The sequence below is a fragment of the Corvus hawaiiensis genome, chromosome 18 (genome assembly GCF_020740725.1).
Source record: "Corvus hawaiiensis isolate bCorHaw1 chromosome 18, bCorHaw1.pri.cur, whole genome shotgun sequence".
NCBI classification, from domain to species: domain Eukaryota; kingdom Metazoa; phylum Chordata; class Aves; order Passeriformes; family Corvidae; genus Corvus; species Corvus hawaiiensis.
In genome coordinates this window covers 7,021,172-7,043,717 of record NC_063230.1, presented here as the reverse complement: position 1 = coordinate 7,043,717, position 22,546 = coordinate 7,021,172, and the positions used below count along the sequence as shown (strand labels likewise).

General features: G+C 42.4%; 2 protein-coding genes across 5 annotated transcripts in view; one reads left to right on the top strand and one right to left on the bottom strand.

Moving 5' to 3' along the window:
* Nucleotides 1-20,425, top strand: part of YDJC (YdjC chitooligosaccharide deacetylase homolog) — a 30,669-nt gene extending 10,244 nt beyond the window's left edge. For 2 of the 4 annotated variants that reach the window (XM_048322441.1, XM_048322442.1), the window contains exons 5-6: nt 458-635; nt 2,066-3,601. In XM_048322441.1, the coding sequence (XP_048178398.1) occupies nt 458-635; nt 2,066-2,408 (521 nt within the window). In that variant the 3' untranslated portion in view covers nt 2,409-3,601. Of the gene's footprint in view, nt 1-457; nt 636-2,065; nt 3,602-18,723 lie in introns of those variants that run through there. The other 2 variants (XM_048322444.1, XM_048322443.1) reach the window with 2 other exon arrangements.
* UBE2L3 (ubiquitin conjugating enzyme E2 L3) lies at nt 4,473-22,524 on the bottom strand. The gene is made up of 4 exons (XM_048322446.1): nt 22,430-22,524; nt 13,910-14,005; nt 10,221-10,407; nt 4,473-7,174 (listed from the first exon to the last, which is right to left on the bottom strand). The coding sequence occupies exons 1-4, from the start codon at nt 22,454-22,456 to the stop codon at nt 7,020-7,022; spliced, it is 465 nt and encodes a 154-aa protein (XP_048178403.1). The 5' UTR covers nt 22,457-22,524; the 3' UTR covers nt 4,473-7,019.
* Nucleotides 22,525-22,546: the final 22 nt, after the last annotated feature.

The window sequence follows — 22,546 nt, the reverse complement described above, 5'->3', positions numbered from 1 at the left end:
TCAAGGATCTTTTGTCGTTGTTTTGAAAATAAAGTAATTGTGGTATGCAGATGGGAAATGGAGTGAGAAAAGAATCCAGGTTTCCCCACTCCAATACTAACTGCCTCTGGATAACACTGCTCCGGCTGTACAGGGACTTGATGAAGAACTTGTTCCTGACAGTGCAGTCACTTCTGGTGCACTCTAAGACCAGAGTCACTCATTTAGAAGGGGGGCTAGACTAAAGGCTCAGTGCCGAAAGGAAGAATGACAAGGCACCTACAGCAGAAGTTCAGGGAGAAATGTTTCCTGTACAGAAGGTGACTCCCATACAGATGAATTTCAGCAGAAGATAAACCAAATGCAATTTTATTTTCTTAAACACAGGAAAGAAAGAAGCCTCTCTGCTAACAGCTTGCAGGGGACACAAGAAGCTGGTTATCCAACTCCTGACTGCTGTCTCTGGTTTTACTTACAGAGGTCAGGCAAGTATTTGCAGAGGTGTTAGAGGAATATGGGATTAAGTACACACGTGTCCCAATAGAGCCAGGCCTGCATAACTGTGACTGGATTCCACCATCTCTGATGGACTTTTACCTGGGAGTAGAAGAAGATTCTTTTAACACAGTGGATGTGTTTACAAAGCATGGAATAAGGTAAGACAGGTGTTACTCATCCTTTTTTGTAGTAAAACATTAAGATTGTATCAGTTCCTGATAGTATCTTTCAAAAATGGAACACCACCTTTCTCTTTCCTCTTAGGACTTAAAGAGAGGTTCAGCAGGAGCACAAAAGTGCCGAGGGGGCACAAAGGCTTAGGAAGTTTTGTTTGAAGGAGATGAGTCATTTTCCACTTGAAAGGGAATGTTCTTTCCAGGATATGCTTCTCAGCCTTTCTAGTGAAGCTGCATCAGCCTGGCATCTGGAATGTCAGGAGAAATGCTGCATCAACACTGGAATTTTAAAAGTATTTCTAGGGAAAGTTTTCAAGAACTAAATTTTCATCTTCCAGTCATAGTAGAGAAAGGGTTTTAAGTAGCAGGAAAGATATTAACTCAAAGCAAGTATGTGTTAAGGGGAAGCAAGGAGCTCTGAGAGTTGGCAGTACCACAGCTGGTGATCCCTGCTCTAAGCAAACAGCCTTGTCAGTGTCCTGCATCTCAGGGGCCAAACCCAAAAAGCTCAGCCCTTCCCCCAGTAAAATCCTTCTCTTAAAAGCTTATGCAGTGTTTTATGGATTAAAGGCCTTTCACTAGAGACCCTGCAGTCACCTCTCCTTGGGAGCAGATATCATTACTTCCTCAGTCCCCTGGAAGCGTTATTTTCTGGGAATTTTTTTTTTTTTTTTTTTTTTTTTTTTTTGTATCAGTTCTTCTGAACACCAGCAGCAGGCTGGCATTTCTCCCTTCTCAAGAAGAGTCGAGCTGGGCTCTTCTGTGATCATTCAGGTAAAGGCTCCAGCCTCGATTTCTTCCAAAAATGTTCTCATTCTGCCCTCACATGCACTGGCTCAGCTCTCCTGGACTCATCCAGGCACTTAGAACTGACACTTGCAGCCCGACTGGAGCAAAGAATTGTGTGAAGCTACTAAGAAACAGCGTGTTGGTGGTGTGCTCTAGGAGTAACATTTTGTCCAGTTATTATGGCTCTTTGATACATTCTGGCAGAAGGCTCCTTTAGCTGGGTGGTTGCTATTTTATTTCAGTCACTTTTGTTTCTAGTTAGCTGAGAGTTATTATTCAGGCATCGGTTGCTTTGATAGTGTGGCATTTCTCAGTTTAGTGCTGCTCTTCCCTTTTGGGAAAATGAAATGCACCTCTAAGCTCACAGATGCCAAACACCCCATGTGCTGTGACATGGTGCATGTCCATACTGTCCCAGCAGCAGTGCTGGGGCTGTGCTGGGCCTTGCTGTCCCTGCAGAACTGCTGCTTGAAACAGGATTCTGGTTTCAATCAGGAAAAGTTTTACTTTTGTTTATAGTTAAAAGTTTTAAAAACCTCCTCCCCCTTTTCTATCTTACATTTTAGGTAAATTTTGATTCCTAATCCACTGGATGTAACACAATTCTCTCCCTACCTCTTTAGCATTAACACCAGTGTTCCCCCCTCTGGCTCCAGGTGGCCAGACATTTACATAGGCCTGAGCACCATGGGCAGGAACATGTCTGTCAGCAGCATCCGGAGTGCCATCGACAGCGCTATCCTGGAGCTCACGGCCAAGGCACCGCAGGGCAGGACAGTGACAATTGAGCTGATGGTGCACCCGGGGTACCCCAGTGTCCCACCCGTCGGCGGCTGTGGGGAAGGACCAGATGATTTCTCACAGTCCTGGGAACGCCTCCATGAACTCCAGACATTAATTAAGCCAGAGCTGCAGAGCCATTACAAAAGCAGGAACATTCAGCTGTGTTCATTCAAAGATCTTTAAATAAATGAGCAGACATCCATCCATCCATCCATCCATCCATCCATCCATCCATCCATCCATCCATCCATCCAATCCACTGAAAACAGGCAGTTGCTAATGTCCAGATCACTGTTAACCAGTGTCACAGCCCTGGTACAGCTCACAGGAGCTGTGAACAGCCTGGGAATGGACACCACCACCCTGTGAGCAGCTCCAGGTAGTGGCCCAGAGCCCCAGCTGCCAGTTTTAAGGCCATGTTGTCAGCTCTAAATGTGCCAAACTCCTTCTGTGACATCCCCATCACACCGCGCCAGTGGAGCACACGCTCTCAGGGCTCAGCTCCTGCCAGCAAAGGAGCAGCACGGAGACACTTGGCTGTGAGACACTGCAGCACAGCACCCTGAAGGGTCTGATCATTTTTCCTTTCAGACCTAATGGCAAAGCAAGAAACGTGCTGGGGAGCGGGTGCTGCTTTGGAGCAGTTACTCATTTTAGGTCACCCACAGGGGCCTGGACACCCTCAGCATTTGGTTTTCTGAAAGCAGCCAGTCCCTGCCCCCCAACTCATACCTGCTCACCGATGGTGAGGGGTGCAGGGACATGTCACCCTCAGAGCCCTCCTCTGGTTGGAGCAGTCGGGTCACACGGGGCCCAGTGGGGTCTGCAGCCACCTCCCAGGAGCTGCCTCAGCTGGCAGGAATTGTGTCTCTGCCTGGTTACGTTGCCTCTTGGCATTAAGCCTCCCTAGGAAAGTAACATCAGCCACAGCCCTGTTGGAGAGACTTTTCTGGATGACTTTGCAGGAGCAGCAACTGTTGACCCATCTGCTATTTCAGTAACTGCTGTGTATGAGAGCAGCAGCAACTGGTCCTGAACCACCCACTGCCCCTCAGGACAAGCACGAGCTCTGCCAGCCATAAGCATGGCTGCGAGGGGAGACGGTCCCTGTATTCGTCCCTTTTATTCCCATCACCGGAGCATTCGAACTCCAACAAGCCCCAGTAATGCTGATACATTCTTAAATACAGCCCTGTAATTCCTGTAGGACTTTCACAGGAGAAGAATTATTTTACATTGTTTATACTCATTCTCTGCACGAGTGATCTATTTAATATAATCAGTTTTGTTAACCATGATTTTTAATATTAAAATGTCAGTATGATCATCCTTTTAAATGAAAAATAAACTCAGGCCTTTTCTATTGCAAAGCTTCAGGAGGCTTTTGGGTTTGGTTTCATCTGGTGAGTGAACTGAACCCACTCACCTGTCTGCTCCCACACTGCTGGAAAGGCCTCCCTTTCTATCATTAATAGGAACTGTCTGACCTTTCCTATAACGTCTGAGGAAGTTTTTGTCCTGTACAAATAGGAAAAACATCAAGGATGATGTAGAAAATTTTTCCCGATTCTTTCCTATATTATAGAAAATGACTTAGATGTCTGAGCCGGAGCCGAGTCAGAGCAGGGCAAGGCGTTACCCCTGGGGATGCCTCGGCCCCAGAGCCGCTGCCGGCGCTGCTGCCGGGGGGCACCGGGACAGACCCGCGCCCGGAACGCTCGCACCCGCCAGCGCCACCCCGTGCCCGCCGGGCCACTCTGCAGCCGGTGCCGGAAAGCAGAGCTCCATCGCTTACGGAATCGTCACCACATTCTTATGGATACTTTTAAACCTTATTATAAACACTTAAATTACCCAAGTTCGAAGCGCTGAATTGGCTCTGATCGCGCCCATTAGGACGTTACACACCTGTGGAATTCTGGATGCATTTCCTGGCAGCTGAGCATGGAAGACCTGAGGGCAGCCATACCCAAGTGCTGTGCTATGAACAAACAATGGATTTTGTAAATTATGTATTTTTAAGTGAAGAGCATTAAACCCCAAATTTCCGTTTAATCAGAGAAATGAATAAAGAACTACTAAAAGACTACTCAACAGGGAACCTTTCAATTGTGTAAAATATCGGGGAGACAAGGAAATGCCTCAGTGGTTCTGTGAAAGCTTTAAAGACAACCCAGTTCAAATTAAACCACTACTACAATCCCAGTTAACTCCCAGACCTCTGTGAAAATAAAACCATGCCACAAAGCCTTTGAGAGCAATTTTTATTAGGGTAGCAGAATGGACTTGCAGAAAGCCTATACCAGTACTCCTGGGTGTGGTTTCACCAGTGCGCTGCTTTTATTGTGGATGTTCAACTGCACGTTTAGAATTCAGCATGGCTTAGGGAACCAGAGAGAACAAGAGCTTGATTTCCTGAGTTATCATAGGACTTCACACTTGGATTTCTTCTCCTCAGCCTTCAGCCACACAGGTGCTGGATCCCTTTGTTCAGAGGCTGCCCCAGACACACGCCAGCACTTTGTTTACACGTCTCACAGTTTAGCAATTGGACTATGAAGAACACACCAAGAGAACTGATAGCGAGATCTGTCTTCCGTGTGACCTCTGCAGCTGGAATGGGAGCAGCTGGTGCGGCGCTGCATGGCTCGGCCGGAGCTCCTGGAATCACACAGCCCTTCCGTCCCTTCCCAGGCATCCGCTCACAGCAAGGCAGACAGACGCAGTCTTTGACCTGAGAGGCTTTACAACCACAGAGTAACTATCGAGTAGCAACGAGGGCAGCAAACTAGTGCTACAGTTTTGTTTCAAATAAAATTTAGAGAATGGTAAGTTTCCATGCCAACAGACATGATCAAAGGTACAGTGACTCAGGTGATGCAGAAGTTACACACTTCAGTTTGACAGATAATTTGGCATTATTTTATTATGAATCCGAGTGAGCGTGAACTAAACAAAATCAGTACCAACTTTCTGCAAATGAAGACACAGAGATGTGAAAATTTGGTAATAGTGCTCTCATAAGCCTGAAAACACTTAGGAAATGCAAGTTTCTGTAAATAAGGTGAATGTGGTTTAACTTTATTTACCTGCCAAAGAATCTGTCTAAGAACACTTAAACATAAAATTTCTTAGCTCCCTAACTTATAAAAAAATTTACTTTCAACAGAGGTGAGGTACTGGGCTGTCATTGTTTACACTAAATCAGAAGTGAAAGCCAGAGGAGAGGGATGAATGAGGAAATAGCAAATACACAAGACATTAAAACCAAGAGAGACCTACTGCTTGACACACTAGTTCTGAAAGGTTGCAAAGGCAGAGGCTGTATTAAAACTGAATTTAGGAGTACAGGCAACCACCCAGGTGTCAGGAGTTTTTTGACTCAGCTTCCTGCACATCAAAATGATATGTGCTCCCAGATACCGATGGAGCTCTGGAAATAATCCATTCACTCAGTAGCAGACCCCAGCTGGAGAGGGGGAGACAGCAGGTTGACTGTGTGGCAGTTTGTCTGTGGAGCTACGATCACACTCTGGGCTGGGGAGGAAAGGCAGCAGAGGCAGCAGAGACACGGCAAAGGATGCTCAGCTCTGAACAGAAAGGGCTCCCTTCCTTCAGCATGCGCAGGAGTGCCCCGGGGCAGCCGGAGAACAGCTCTGCCCGATGAAGCTCGACTGACACTGAACATTCACTAAATCCCCTGCCCGTGTGTTGGAACACAGCAGCAGCAGCCAAGCACACTCTGTCCCACCTTATTGCTCAGGCCTGGCCTCGCAGCGGCGCCGGGGCTGGGAACGGCTCAAGGGCCATCCCACAAACAGTGATGCTCCTGATGCATTCTGAGGGAAAACGTTCAGAGAGGACAGCAGTGCTGCCAGATTTAATTCTTGAATTCAAAATTAACATTTCCAAAATAATGATTTTAAAAGACAGTTTGTCACTTTGGTACCCCTTGGTCCCCAATTTCTGGAACTCTCCTGGACTGGTTGCAATGTTGTTCTGTGCACATTTCCCACTACTCTGCATAGGTATTAAAGATAGAAGTGAAGGAAGTTTGCAATCACATTCCACTACTTGTTTGCTACAGATTTTTTTCCCAAAGTTTTCCAAAAGCAGAACATAAGCCATATTCTAATTCAATGACGCACACAAAAACTTGGGTTTCCCCATTTAATAGACATTGGCCAGATTTACATCAGACCCAGACATTATTTCTGATTGGTTTTGTGGGGTTGGGTTTTGTTTATTATGTTACAAACTGAAGTTCAGGGGAACTTGCAACAAGTCCCACAAAGCACAGTGCAACATTTAGAAAGAAAAGTAAACGAAACTGCCAAACACTCAGTCATTTTCTGCCAGAACTGGGATATTTTTCCTAAGACATCACTTTGAGGAGGGAGTTAAAATTCAATGAATGAACTCAAGATAGTGGGAACTGCAAGGAAAAATAAGAAATGACAGCCACAACCTTTTCAATTTAAGGGCAGAATATAAGTCTAAGATATTTTTGATAAATTCTGACAAGAAAAAGAAAACAGCATACTTTAAAGTATATTGAAGCAGTGATTTTTAAACAAAGAAAGCAGAACTAGAACATCTTAAATTTTAATCCTTTCTTTACAGGTTACCTAGCCCACTTTTGATTAAGAAAACTGTAGAAAGTTAGTAACAGCCACAAGTTCACACCGAAAGGTGGCACTTGTCAATTTTCCATAGAGTCCTGCTTTACGGGGTGTCTCAAATGCACTGCTCCGATCTTCTATCATAGGTTGCTGACAGCACTTGTGTCAGATTTTAGTCCACTGGTCGCTTTTCACCATATTTCTTTGTAAACTCTTCAGCGTTCTTACAGAATTTTTTACGGTCCTTAGAGTATTCTTCAGCTAGGTCAGCCCGGAGGGGGTGCTCGGGCTGTGGATCATTCACCAGTGCTATGAGGGACTGGATTACTGTCAAAAGAAGTACAAATACCGTCAGAGACTAAGATGGTTAATTTTTCAAAATCAAAATGTAAGTAAAATTCCCTGTAAGAAAAGAGCTTTAACTGCATTTAAATACATCCCCATAAATCTCGGGCCTTTTCAAGTGCAGGGTGTGAGTAAGCTGCAGTGATATGCCAAGATTTAGTTCAATGACCATGAATGAACACCAGAAAATCGTATTTGTAAACAAAAGCAACATGAATAGAGACCAAAGGGCACTACAAATGATTTCCCATGTAACTGGCATCCCATCTAAAATCCTCTCCTATGGCTGAGGAAGAATTGAAGTTCTCAGACAAGTTCACTGAAGGGATTGGGTAAAGATGGAATGTGCACCATGAAGCATTTCCCAACACCTGTCACAGTGATGCAGCTGTGACTGAGCCTCTTCTGGAAACCCTTTTTTCCAGCTTTATTTTCCTATGGTTCTTCCTTCTCCTGTGAATAGCAGGCAAGTCTTCCCTTTACTCTCAACTGCCCAAGGCAGCCACCAGTAGAGATGCACTGGACAAACAAAGGGGTGAGAGTGGCAAGGTGCTCACAGCAATGTCACCAATGTCCCTGTCACCTTCCGAAGAAAAATCATTCTTCAGGAAATGGAACTGCACCTGACATTTACACAGCGAACCTCACACCCCACAGTGCCATTTACTGCTACATTTTCCTCACACACATGCCTCACAGCCATTGGAAGCTCACAGGGATCGGGGTCCCACTGCCCAGCCACCCACAGGTGTCAGTGTTCCTGGGCAGGAATGCAAGTTCTTACAATGCTGATCACTCCAGCAGATGCTGGAACACCAGAGTGGCTTTGTTTGGGGCATCGATCTCAGTCTTCTCCACCCATGAACAAACCTCAAAACAAATACTCAAAGCCACACTCAAACCTGACGTTCGTTTCTAAACTGCTAAACAGGAACATATCTTACCACAGATCCAAGTTTAAACTGCAACAAACTATCTAAGGAATGTAGAATTGATACCAGCTTCCTTCACAGTAACTCACCAGTCCTGGCCTGACAACTGCCATCCCATTGCTGACTGCTTATGAAACCAGCAGAAACACGGAGTGGCAATCCCTTCTCACTGAGCAAAGCATGCAAAACACTACAGAGGAAATGTGTGTTCGATAACCTTCATAACAGTAACAAGCCAGAAAAAACAGACCTGGCAGAACAGGAGCTGCCTCAGTATCCACAGCATTTGGAAACTATCCTGCCATAACAGTTGTTTTTAATATTAAGCATAAATTAATAAAAAGTACAGCAGTAAGATGCACATTTAGTATGTGAAAGGTGAGTTAATGATTTATTATGAACCTAATCTCTTCACTTTTTTGACACCTGCATGAACAAAACCAATCACTTTGATGCTGTACTAATAATGTCACATTATTTCATTGAGAAAAGCTGAGTGATTTTTCAATGCAGAAGAAATTTGAAGAAGAAGGAATAGACATTTAAGCAGGGTTGTAGTAACATTGTCACAGGTTCATAGAACCATGTAGTAACAACAGATGTTGACACTAAAACAACTTATTGAAGAAAGAGTTAAGACAAACAAAAGACCACAACAGAACAGACCATGAGAGATTTGCAATATTCTGATACCCAGGATTGGTTCCAAATTCTGGTTTTAGCACAGCTTTTATTCACTCTCTTGGATAAAAATGGAATTGCTACTTCTCAGGGAGACACTGACTATTTTCTGCATGCAAACAATTGCTTCAGCAGTTCCAGCTAATGACAGCTTGTTTTTCAAGCTGGGTAGAGACACAGAATTCCTTTAAGTTAACTAGAAAAGGCTGATAGGGCCAAGATGGCTGCTCAGGTGCTAACAGAAACCTTCCACACATTCTTTCCATCTCCTCTCTCCCAAGGATCTTTGTCCTGTATCATCAGGAATAAATCTACAACAAGTTTAAGATCTTGGCCGTCCTATTTCAGAGGTTCATTTTGCTGCCACCTCCATTTTCACCAACATTTGGCTGCTTCATCTCTTCTAAAACAACAACAGGAATTTTCCTGTTTTGTCTTTGGGCAAGATCACACAACTGGAAGTACTTTCATTAGCATGCAGGAGTACACAGAAAAAAGAAATCTTAAGTACAGGACTGTTTCTCATCAGGAACACAGATCATGTGAAAATAACCTTAAAGAAAAGCCTGGAAGAGAGAAATATTTTCTCCTGGTGTCACTGAAGCTCTAGCACTGCCCTAAACTGCTACTCATTTGAATGAATACTCTTAAAAAATAGGCAGTTTGCTTTCTATATTTAAAATAATAAAAGCTTAATACCCAACTACTCAGTAGCTGCCAGACAACACAAAATTCTCACCCCAACAACTAATGCAAGCAACAAGAGGAAAAAACCCTACTTATATTACACTCAAGTCTGCCACAGAACCTGATGAAACTTTTTTCCTTACTGTATTTAAATTCTTATCAAAGACACTCTACACAGCAAGCCTGAGAGCAATGACCTTTTAAGAACTACAAGTTAATCTGTGTTATTATTTCAGATTTTGTTTATGACTCCCTTGATATTTCAACCCCTATGCTCAAATCACTGAACCACGTGGCAGATTTTAAAATATACAAAGCCTTGAGGTTTTACACCCTTTCTTTCAAACATGCAGAGATTTATTGAACACCTCTGGATTCTAAAGTCACTGATTAAAAAGAAACACAGAGTAAGCCCCCACCAACTATCAGCAGAATTTTAAAGTATGCCGAGGACACTTCCTTAATGAACTCCTCAGTCATGAAGAGTCTTGTGGTTTCCTGGAGCTGGAAATGCCACTTCAGTGCCAGTACCTCACAGTCCAGTAACAAAATGAGATCCCACAAGAGCTGTACTCTGTGCTCACCACATGTGATTCATGACACAAGCCTTACAATGAATATACCCTCAGAGCACTGAGAAGCTGACAAGTGAAACATTATTAGCTTTAAATTCAAAACACACTACAAAGTTTCTCAGTACCCAGTTCTTTTTCCACACGGAGTCCTACCTTGGTCAGTTTTGGTTGCTGGCTTCCAGTTTTCAGCACTAATTACTGGCAGACAAACCTGCCCCTTTTCATCAATGTTAGGGTGATAGATCTTTGTTTTAAATGTAATCTTAGGAGGTTTGAATGGATATTCTGCTGGGAAGTTGATTTCAATTCTGAAGGCTCCTTTATCATATGGAGGATTGTCCTGCAACAAGAAGGCAGAATGTCAGTGTGGCACATGCTAATGGACTCAAGGGAAAAACAGACTTGGATTTCTCTGATCTCTTGAATGACCTCTTTGAAAGGCACTTTCCACCAACACTACTGCCAGGTTTATGTGTCAGGAAACATCAAAACCTATGTGAGAGGCAATGCAACCTGCACATTTGCATCCACCCTGGAAAAAGCAGGCTGCCATTATCCTACAGCTGGCTGACATTTCTATTGGTAAGAAAGCATCCAACTCCATTTACTTCCAACCCAAGGCCCTCTCTAGTAAGTAGTTTTATTCCCAGATTCGTGTTTCAAAAAACATAGTAAACCCATTCCAAGACACAAACAGCAAGCCTGACAAGGGAAATGGGTTTCTGAACAGTTATTTTGTGTGTCTCACAACATGGTGGCACAAACAGCAAAGCAATTTGATTTGTCAGTTCTCCCTAAATGTTTCAAGAACGTTTTTGTGCTGACTACACAAAAATCTGCTGAGCATTCATTGGTACTAAAGATAGATATTCACTGTGTTTGCTGATGAGAACATTCTGAATTTGTATGCAGTTTTAGCACCCACTCTTATCAGATCAGTTTTGAAGGAGCAGGATGAGAGAACTGTGAAGTGAGCAAAGCAGTTCTTCATGCTAAAACAGAAAAAACAATGCCCAGAATTTCACTTAGAAAACCCTGTTAGACTATTGATACTGATGCTTCAGATACTGCACAAAAGAGGCAGAACAAAAATAAACCATTGCTACATTTAAAGCCTATGAAAATACTGTTCTGCACTGAAAACATTAACTATGGAATGAAGCCTTTCCAAACACTCTGGGAACATGAATCAAAGGATGAGAGTTTCCAGTTGGTGTAAAGTATAATCACACACATTCTTCATTAGCAACCAGACCATTCCCTGCAATCAATTCCACTCCAGAATTTACCAATACTTGAGGGTGGGGAGCGTTCTATTAAAATATTTGTCAACAGAAAACATTTAATTTTAGGCTCATCCATGTGGTGAATTTTAGGCTCAACCATGTGGTTGTGTGTTTGTAAGAAACACAGCACAGTTTCTGCCAGGGGGAGAAGCAACTACAGCAGTTTTAAAATCACTTTTTACCCAAGCAATCCTAAAAGCTTTGGAAGTTGAACTAATAACTTGTGGTGGTGGTGGTGACAGCTTAGGTAGTCACCGCCCTCTTCGCCTACAGCTCAATTGTTCTTGCCTCCATCACGTGCTGTAATTTGTGAGGATGTTCAGTGAACTGACACAGGAAGTCACCTGCCTTAAAAACATCCATTTTCTTCACTGTACCTCACCAACACATTGAGCTAAAGATGTAAGTAGAGTATGCAAGCAACTAATTTCCAATTATTTGTTGTATTTGTTTTGACACTGACAAAGAGAAACAGAATTTAAAATTCTGAAACACAACTTGCATTCACCTGGAACATTTCTGCTCTGCAAAAGTTTGTCCATAGACAGCAGTTTTGATTAAGTGAAACAAAATTCATAGTACACCAATGGTACCTCTTACGAGAACAAGGAGCCTGGGCTAGATCATTTATTTTGATGTTGAAATCAAACAAATAGGGTACCTTGGCCACCCACAGGACACAAACTACTTCATTCTACAATTTAGAACAGGAAAAGAAGTTGACCAGATATCTTCAATTTGCTTCTCAATTGAGTGAGCACCCTTAAAAACTAACATTCGTTCTGAAGAACAAAATATGTTACCAACAAGAGCTTTTAAAGCTTTACAGTTCACCTTTACATTATCTTTCATAGTAATTCTGTATGAACACTATTAAAAATAGTAGCCATTATCTTTCACACCTCCATTAAGCAGCTGACCAAGAAATGCCTAGTTATAGCATTTAATAATCAGTAACTGGTTAGTCCTGCTGAAGTGTGTGTCTTTAAGCCCTAAGCAAGAACATTTGCTGAAATGGAAACAGCATGTGAAGCAGAAACACAGAGAAAAAAAATTAAAATTTCAATGAGCTCATGTATTGCATTTTTAAGCGATCAGCTCTGGTACCAAAGCTAAAGAGACAGTAACGCTAAAACACCTTTTGCATATCCTCAGAATAAAAACTTATACTACTCTTTGAACACAAACAACACATTCTAAATTACTATAGGAAGTGTAATTTCATAACAAAATTCTCCCTTAACTTTACTAGCAGTGAATTTGAGGCTATTTGCCCCGTAACAGGGCATATTACAAACCAAAAGGCAGGTCTGGAGCACAGTTCACTGCACCAACATTTAAACACTTGTGATGCTGCAAAGCTTTGCAAAACAAACACCACACTCATCCTCTGTCGAACAGAAACTTAAAAAGAGGTGCTGCACACCACACATTCCTAATCTTAACAGGAACAAACAGGTATTTTTGTGTTTTGCTTTATTAATCATATTTACCAACCTTATACTGCTTCAAAGTATTATCAAAGCACTAAACTGTTACACACGAACCACAAAGTGGCTGATTAAAGCAAGCTGTTCCTCAGCTCTGTCAAATTTCAGTGTCAGATCCCGCTTGCTTTGTTTGCAGGAGTGGTGTCAGCCACTCCAAGGAATCACTTGCAGGCACATAAGTAAACAGTAAACGTAATGTATTCCACAGCATTCAAAGTGCAAAAGCCCAGCCATTACCTCAGCCTGTGCCATGTGAACTCCAGAGCAGCCTCTGACTAACGAGGCACGGGCACTGCTACAGAGATGCCTCATAGTCTTACTCATATAATAAAAAGACAGACTTGCACTGGTTGGGGAGGCTCTTTGGTAGCACTCACAGAAAACCACAACTGCTGCCCCCATGGCCCATCCCCTATTGCTGCAGATTAAAAATAGCTCTTAGAACCAAGCCAGCCATGTGGGAAATACAAGAGGTGAAAATCCAAATGACTTTCAACCAAGAAACCAACACATCGCGTTTCTTGCTCTACCCTTAGTAACAAATCCCTCTCTATTTGACTAATAAAAATGGTTATCTACTTTGATTAAACACTCTATTAGAAGATTGTAGTGCTTTTAAAAACATTAAGTGAAATAGGTTTATTTTGGCACTAACTAATGCCTAAATAAAGATACTACTTTCTTTTAAAGAGCTCACTTCTGAAAATCCTAACCTTTTCCTTGCATCGAATTTTCCCCAACACTCAATTTTATCCTAGTAATAAATCTAGTAAATTAAGAAAACACATATTAAGGAGCAAAAGTATTTCATATTTCCTTTCTTTTTTCTACGATCATGTAGATTTTGTACTTTAGGCTTAATGTAAAACCAAACTTCACTTGCTTCCCCCTTCCAACACCTCTCCCAGCAGCTCAGTGCCATCACTGAGCTCCAGCCATGTGTCAGCCCAGGCCTACAATAACGAATTATTTCATGGTCACCAGCAGCACTACTGAGCTGTGGATTTATGAGATACAAATGATCCTCATTTTATTTTAAAGCTCATAAGGAGTAGTCTGTACTCACAGGAACAATAAGCCCTTGCCAGGTCAATAAATTAGCTTCATCAACCTGGATATTACGGAAGTTTTTCATTCCACATTTGCGGATTTCTTCAAGCTCCTGAAAAGCAAAGCAAAGTGTTAAGTGTAAGTTATTAACTGTCTTAAGAAAGATGCTCACACTTATTTTTCAAAATGCTTAAAGGTCAATGTGGGTTTCTTTAATTAGTGGTGGCAACCCATACAAATAGAAGAGAAAATTTTGCACCTGTAAAAGGTAAAATTCCCTGAGATAAGGTACTGAAACACTTTCTGATATGTGAGGAAAACACAAAAATGTCTTGTTATTAACATCATTATAGACACAATGAAGCAGAAGTATTAAAAAAAATACATTTAAAAATGTTTTTCTATCCCAAATATAAATCAGTGCCTTTAGTCACAGAGTATTGATAATACTGTGAGGTGCGGAAATAAAATGCCTCTTAGGACTTGTCTGAAGGAGAACAGTGATTTGGAAGAACTATTTCGTAATAGTTTTAAACAGGGATAAAACCACTGAACAGGCCAATTATTTCAACTGAAAATTAATAAATTCCTGCATGAACAGCTTAAATTGATCCAAACCCAGAAAAATATCAATCTCAGCCAAACAAGCCTTGTTTAGAGCAGTAACTTGGAAAGATTCAGCTTTCTCCCTGTTTAGTACCTCAAAGCTTACAGTACACATTAAGATTCCTCTCTTTAAAGCTGTGTCAGTCTTGAGCAAGGTTACCTTTCTGCACCAGCAAACTATTTTTAATCAATTAGCGAACCAAGTATCACCAAAATAAGTATTTCAGCATTTTTATATTTAAAATGATGTTTAAGCCCTACTGTAGGGACTGTTTCCTAAAGTATTTCATAGGACCTAAAAAGAAACACCTCAAGATTCCACTTTTATTTCCCCCACAACGATTACAGTCCTTTGCTGTTGAACTCTGCCATTTTATCTTTAAAGAGAATTTAACCAAATATGAATTCAAAAGTCATCCACAGCAAAACATAAAAGTTTCCCAGTGCTTTCAAAACTGCAGCACATGCCTGGTGGCTGCATAGGTTAGGAAAAATGTTGCTTATACAGCAGCACTGGTGTGCTCTGACAGCACTCAGCTCTGCACTGGGTGCAGGCATCTTGCAAAATTAGGCTAGATATAATTAAGATAAACCCACCGATTACAAGCAAAGGCACTACACACTGAAAAACCAAGAAAGATCAGTTTTCCTGCTATAAGTGCTGTACTGTCCACAGTTTGTTTTCCACAACAGCTCTATGTTCATCTTGGATGAAACCTTTCTGCATTTGACTGGCAGATTTAATACCTGCAGTAACGTCTTGCATGAATTCAGCATCATGACAAAATTCAAACCCAAAGGGAAAATGAGAATTCCAAATGCACATGAAACAAAAATCACGAGAGCCACATATCAGAAAATGAACGTTTCTATTCCTACCCACTGCACCTGCTAAAGAGCATACTCTGAACACGGAAGTTTAACCTTGGAGGCTTGGATACTGAACTGATGCCTAACACTATCTTCATGACACTAACACTGACTACTTAGTCTAGACCCATGGATTAATCCCCAAATTCCACTGCTGCTCAATTTATGCAATGTCACAGACAGTTTGGGCGTATTTTTTAAAGAGCTAAGAGGATTATACTATTTCCTTAAAGGAGGAAAACATAAACCCCCCAAAAATAATCCCATGAAGCATATTTATAGGGATAGAGAGCAAACCAAAATATTCAAAAGAAAATAACCTTTATGATCGCAGCTCTAAAAGGTGCTTTATCATCACTCAAAGTGCAAATCCCCACAGTGCCCTACTCTGAATGCTCCTGCACAAAGCAGCAGCTCAGGGAGAGCCAGGCGGATCCCTGGGCTGACTCTGCCCCGACAGGGTCAGAAGAGTAACTTCCTCTGAACTGAGTTTTGCTGCTCACTCCCATCACATACAGAACTGTGAAGTCCTGGCAAACCACTACTCCACAGCATGTAAAGGAATAAATTCCATTCCACACTAGATGTAACACATCAAACATTGGGAACAAAATAAGCTAATTAAGCAGTGGGTATTTAAGCATGAATAAACGTGCATCATCCCAAGTGCCTTCACTCTAAAACAAGGCAAGGAAAATGGGTTTAGACTATTTGCCAGTTACTATATTAAAAACATTATGCATATGACAGAAATCTCCCCCATTATGCCCAGTGCGACTGCAGCTTCCATGCAGGAGCTTTTGTCCCAGGTTCAGACAATAGCATTATACTGCTGCTGGCCCAGAGAGCAATTGTCCAGATGCAAAAAAAGGAAGGACTATGACTCCATAATTCAGGTATGTTATTAAGCTAATAAAACAAATTAGAAAAGCGTGGCTTCACATTTCTGGAAAATTAAACACCTACATTTAATAGTTAGATTCAGGTTAAAAAACTGGATGCTGAATTAAGAAGTGCAAGAATCCCATACAGAAACAATTATAAAATTGTAAAACTTTCTATACAATGAAAAGTTTAAAATAAATATGCAAATTTTTTCCCACTTTTCCTCAAGTCCACCACATGAGAGAGGGAAATAAACAGTACAGAGGCACTAAAAAACTAGACAAAAATTATTCAGGCCATCTTCCTCTTTAAACTGACATGTGAGGCCTTTGCAGGAAACCACTTCCAAAATCAAACCCGTGGTAAATTACTGGAGTGTGTCAGGCCTGTACTCTGCCCTTCTCCTGCGGGAGGAGCTGACAGCTGAGTGAGGGACAGCCAGGGATAAACCCGGCAGTTCCGCGCCTCACACGCAGCCAGGACTGCAGAGGTCAGGGACAATCAAGCCACCTTAGCTGGGCACCCACCTCAACTACGGGCTTAGACAGATTGCAATTTATAGTAGAAATTACTTTTCTCATACTAGGAGGAGTGTTTCAGACTTCATATGTCACTCCAAATGAATCAACTCCATGGTGGAGCTCTTTACAAACAGCTTTTTAGCCACTACTGTCCCCACAACTGCAATGTAACACTACACAAGCCGTGCCTTCAGGAGCGGTAAGAGCTTCACCATTCACAATTTAAGAGTGTGAGGGGAGGTTGTTTTGGTTTTTTCTTCTGGCAACTCCCAAAACCCATAATAAAGATCTAACTGCCTCAGGGCTATAGGGAGACAGACACAACTGCAGTATAAAAGTACTGTTAAAAAAGTGAATGAGCTACTAAATACTTTCAAGCAGCACAGATTAAAAGCTAACAATACGTTTAACATGGGCTTGAGCACCTCCAAAGAGACAAAAACTACTTTATGAGGTAAAAAGATAAACTCCAGATATTTATTTCAAAGTAATACTTACGAGTCTAGGCAGACAGTAAATAGATTAATTCCTTTTCTTGTCCTCCACCCCTTAATTTTGTCAAGTAACATAATTAAAGGAGCACAGGAGGAGCATAACTAAAGGTTAGATGACTGCAGTAAGAATTTCAATCAGTCTTCATTCCCCACTCTTTTATCAACCTTGCATGTGACCTTGCTGCATTGGTTTCCCCAGTTGAAAAACTGAAATATCTTAGTTCATGGGGTCTCTTGAGAGATGATATTTGTAATTTGGAAATGTTCAGACAAAGTGTTATACACAGCACATCAAATGGAGAAAACGTTGTTTCAGAGGTGGTACCTGATCTTCAAGTATATAATGCTGAAAGTAGTCATAAAAGTACATACTACTTCCATATACAATCTTTAAAGGTTTAAAATTGTCATTTTCAATACTGTGTAATCATTTGTGCCGCTCAAATAAAAAAATCAAATGTTTGAAAGCAGAAAGAAAAGCAGCATCAGCTTAAAATGTAGCTAAGTCTTTTAAAAACCCTGCAACTGTTTTGTCTGTGCATCATTCAAGTTTTGGGACTTCTCTAAAAACCCAAGCCAGACAGGAAAATGCAGTGAAGGCAAATATTTGTAAGAGTGCAATCCCAGAACACAGGAATAAGTGTAAGAGCTCATACTGACTTTAGTAAGTTCTTCATCAAGCCCAGAATGCTATTAAATTCACAAATAAAAACAAAAGTCTCCTGAAATAACTCTAAACCATTATTACAACTTATATTTACCTGTTCATGAATACAGTCTCTAAAATATGCCTGTAAGTCAAACAGCTCCAAAACACTGATCAGGAACTGGCCAGTTTCACTTTCTGGATTTACAGTACAGAGAAGCATTAATAAAACACCTTAAAATCTGATTCTACCACACAAAAAAAAATTCCATCACAAATCCAACCAAAAAGACAAATAGAATTTCTTATAAAAATCAGCAGTAAGTTTCCTCTGCAACATTACAGCGCATATATTCACATGTCTTATTGACTGAGCAATTCTACTTTTTGGCAAAGTATTTTCATTTGATTAAAAATCCTTTTGTCAGTTCTCAGTTTCAAAAAGGGAAAATGCATCGATATTCTCACTTCTGCCTAAGGACAATCATACGTTGCTCAAAACCATATTTCCCTGACGTTTAGATCAATTTAGAATTATTTTTCAAGTATCAGAGTTGTTCCAAACCCCTTTATTTGGGAGCACTACAGTGTTTACAGGACCGCAGCATCCTGGAGATTGCAGGCCACCTACCTGGGTGTGGTCCCATGTTTGTGTTTTATCATGGAGTTAAACAGTTGCATAAATGTTTGACTATGCAACTACGGAAGCAGAGTAAAAACAATAAAATTAAAATAATTGTCTACGTATCTCACTTCGTATGTAAAGTGTTATTTATTCTTTAAATCTGTTTTCAATTTCTAACGCTAGAGATACTTTTGAACATCTAAAAACCAGGAACCCAAAGCATGGATCTTACAGACACCTGAGCTCCATCCCAGGCAGCCACCATGGAAGGACACAGCTCCACACCTGCAGCAGCACAGCCTTCTCCAACAGCACCCAGGCACTCTGTGGGACATGCAGCTCAGCACCACACGTTACTACCCCTGCAAGTACTCTGAGTGTCCAGCACCAGAACAGCCTAACCTCTGCAACTCCCTACAGCATTTAGCTATGGATCTAGCATGGAGAACGGCTTCTTTTACATCAGTAGGTGGCAACTGTGCAAAGTCTTTCCTTGAAGTCTCTGGCATGACTCCAGGAGATCCACGTTCCCCATCATACATGTCTGGAGACAATTTCCTTTCTACAAGAAAGGGCCATGAAGCCCAGTACTGCCCTTCAAAGAGAAGCCTTAGATCCTCTCCTAAATCTAATCACTCCATATTTGCCTGTTTTAACCCTGAGACACTGTCCACAACACCGCATCCTTGACAAAGCTTGTGGGCTTTATTCCCACTGCTCACGTTTCATGAGGAGTCAGGATTCAACTGGGGCTCTTTGAAGAGGTGTAATGGTGGCTGACAGATCAAACCTCCACCTCAGATCTGGAATATGAGTCATTAGCCATGTTTCACATTTTTGCTAAGCTAGGTGTGCTCCTGGACCGGCACACCTCCACAGAGCTGCTGTGAATCAGTGGAGAAGACTTCATTTAGATGGCACTATTTGATGGGATAAAGCTCGTCAGAAAGAGGCCATAAAAAAGGTCTTTGGCCTAGGGAGCGTGATTTGTTCAAGCACACCCTCAGAAAACAAACCCATCTTGATCTCTTTATAACGTGAATTCATGTTTAAAATTGAACGGTACAAGTACAATGGCAAAATTTGTAATGCTTGTTTCACACAGAGGTTTGTGAACTGAAGATGCAAATGGCTTCCCCAGCTGGAAAAGGGCATCCATTCCCACCTGGACAGTGGAAACGACTCCCAGTTTCCTACAGGCAGACTGTGTTATTATGGATGTACTACATCCAGTCTCTTTGAGCCATGGTGATTAATATGAATAACTACGATGCATGACTTGAGTCCAGAAAAAATGCAGTACTTCAAAATGTTGGCAAGACCTTAAGGAAACAGGAATTGCTTAATTTTATATAACTATAAAAGGTTGAAGGTTTAGTCTAATTTATCAAAGACAAGCTTGCTTATTTAGCTCAAAGAAAAGACAGTTAGTGCTTATCCTAAATTATTTTAAAGGTAATTGAGTGACACAGTGAAAAACCCTATTTTCTTTCGTTATAATCACTCATCATTCCAAGACCCTGACAAAGACACCCCAAAGACTCTTCCCAACTGCAAAACTTCAACAGTGAAAGACTTTAAATCAAAGTGGACCTGTGAATTTGGGACTTCAACAGTGATATCAGGTTGATACACATGTGAGTTTGGACCTTCACATCATGCTGCAGCAATCCCGATGACATCATCCCTACGAGAGCTCTACTTTGTTCCTACGGAGATGAATGGCAAAACCAGAGCCATTTGGGCTGCCTTGACTCCCCAGAGCAGGAAGGGAGCTGCTTATTTAACAGCCTCTGCAAGCTATGTGACAGAGCATCCCACAGCTCTTGAACTGCATAAAAACCACACACAACATGAACAACCAACAGATATTAAGCAATAAAAACAAAAGTGAAAATATAAGCAGTAAGTTATCAATGTCTCCTTCATTCCCACACCACTCCCTCCCAGAAACAACTGCCACACCAATTTTCTAGAAAATAAGGTTACATTATCAAAACTTCTTTTTATTGTATTTTAGTGGGAGACTGAAGTACTAACTAATGCTTCAGAAGTACAGTGAAAATAAGGAGAGGGACTGAAAAGCAAGAGGCACTGAAAATATTAAGAACAATTTTTCTTGCCTTTCAGATTTTTATTTTCTATTTTAAATTTAAAAAAATTTGAATATATATATTATTCCAACCAGAGTAGTAGTAACGTGCTTTTGAACAATTACTGCATTTTTCCAGAATAGGCAGAAAAGCTGCCTTACAAAAATAGTAAACAGCCATTTAATTTTATATCTGAAACTAAGGGAAACCTATTTGAATATAAAGCAACAGACATAGTGATTACAATACTAAAGCCCTGACAAAATACAGCAGCTATCAAAAATGAAATAAAAAATGAATTCCATCTCATCAGGATCCTTAAGGACAATGAAAGGTTTATGCCTACTGATTTTTAATAGATATGAATGACACGGCACACAGTGTATCTACTATTTAATTTTTAAATGCTCCATAGAAGATTTAAACCAACAAAATGAGCCTTACAGAAGCACTGCTGAGCTATTTGTTTCTTCCAAAATATCTAAGTTATAATGGTTATTTATATATCTGCACCATTAAGGAAATGCAACTTCAGGATGTGCCACAAACATGTCCTGGTGAAATCCCAGCCCTGCTGGGGGTCCACATCCTTGAGGCCAGCTGTAAAACTGGTATTAAAGGATTAAGTTTAACAGAATCACCCAAGTATCTGTCAAATCCCAGTGCAGTGTTACTCTGCACCCCACAGGGGCAGGTTTTTTAATAAGGCTGAAACATTGCTCAACAGTTACAGGGTCTTTCCCCTCCATTTCCCAGGACTGGCCTGTAAAGTTCATTGATTTCCTCACAGGCACTTTGCATGCAAAACCTGTTGGGTTCTGCCACAGCATTTTACAAATGAATAAATTTTATGTCACTATGTACACATGTTCTAGGCAGAGCTCACTGCTTACAGTTTGTGACATTAATTAGCAACTAAATACAGCACATAAAATACATTTGTGCGCTTTGGGGGCAATGGTTACCATTTTCCTTCTAAGAAGTGCCTTCCTTCTCAAGGAAAATAACGAGAAACATAATCCCGAGTAGTATTTAAACCTAAACTATACGTGCTCTTGGTTAAAGCCCAACTGGGGCCGAGTTTCCATTTCCAAGTATCATCCACGGTTCAGAACAAATAAGAGCGAAGACAAAAACATTACCACGTCCGCAGCGAATGAAGAAACTTCTGAACCCAGGTCCATGTTTCTGTGTGATAAACCTCTTACTCATACAAGGAAGAGGTTACTCTCCGAAACAACGAAAACGAAATTATTTCATCCCTGGGCGTCTGGGGACGGTTCCTCACCGGGGCGAGCGCGGGGGAGCGGCGAACCCCCCCGCAGGGAGGAAAGGAGGAGAGGGCGCTTTCCCTACGAGCCCTCCCCGGCAGGGCCGCCGAGCCGTCCCGCCGCCCCGGGGATGCCCCGGCCCCGGGCGGCGGCGTTTCCTTCCCCCCGTCCCTTCCTCTTTGCTTAGTCACCCTGGAGCCCCCCGAGCGAGGGGGTCGGGGCGGCCCGCGGCGCCCGCCCAGCGCCCCCGCCCAGCCCCGGGCGGCAGCCGGGCCCGCGGGGCGCTGCCAGAGCGCGGGGCGGCGGTGGCGGGGGGGCGGCGCGGCCCCTCACGGCCGCGGCCCAAGTGCCGGCTGCTCCCGCTCCGGCCGCTCGGGCGCGGGGCGCCGCCGAGGGGCACGGAGGAGGCCGCCCCACCGGAGCGCGGCGGCGGAGGCGGCCCCGCGCTGCCGGAGGAGGCCGGGGCGGAGGGGCAGCCGCGGGAGCCAGGCCCGCCCGCCCGGCGGCCCTGCCCGGCGCTGTTACCTTCATCAGCCTCCTGCTGGCCGCCATCTTGGCTCTGCTGCTGCGCCCCACAATGCATCGCGGCGCGGGCCGGCCGCTAAACCCTGCGCTTCCTGGGGCGGTGCGCGGGCGGGGCGG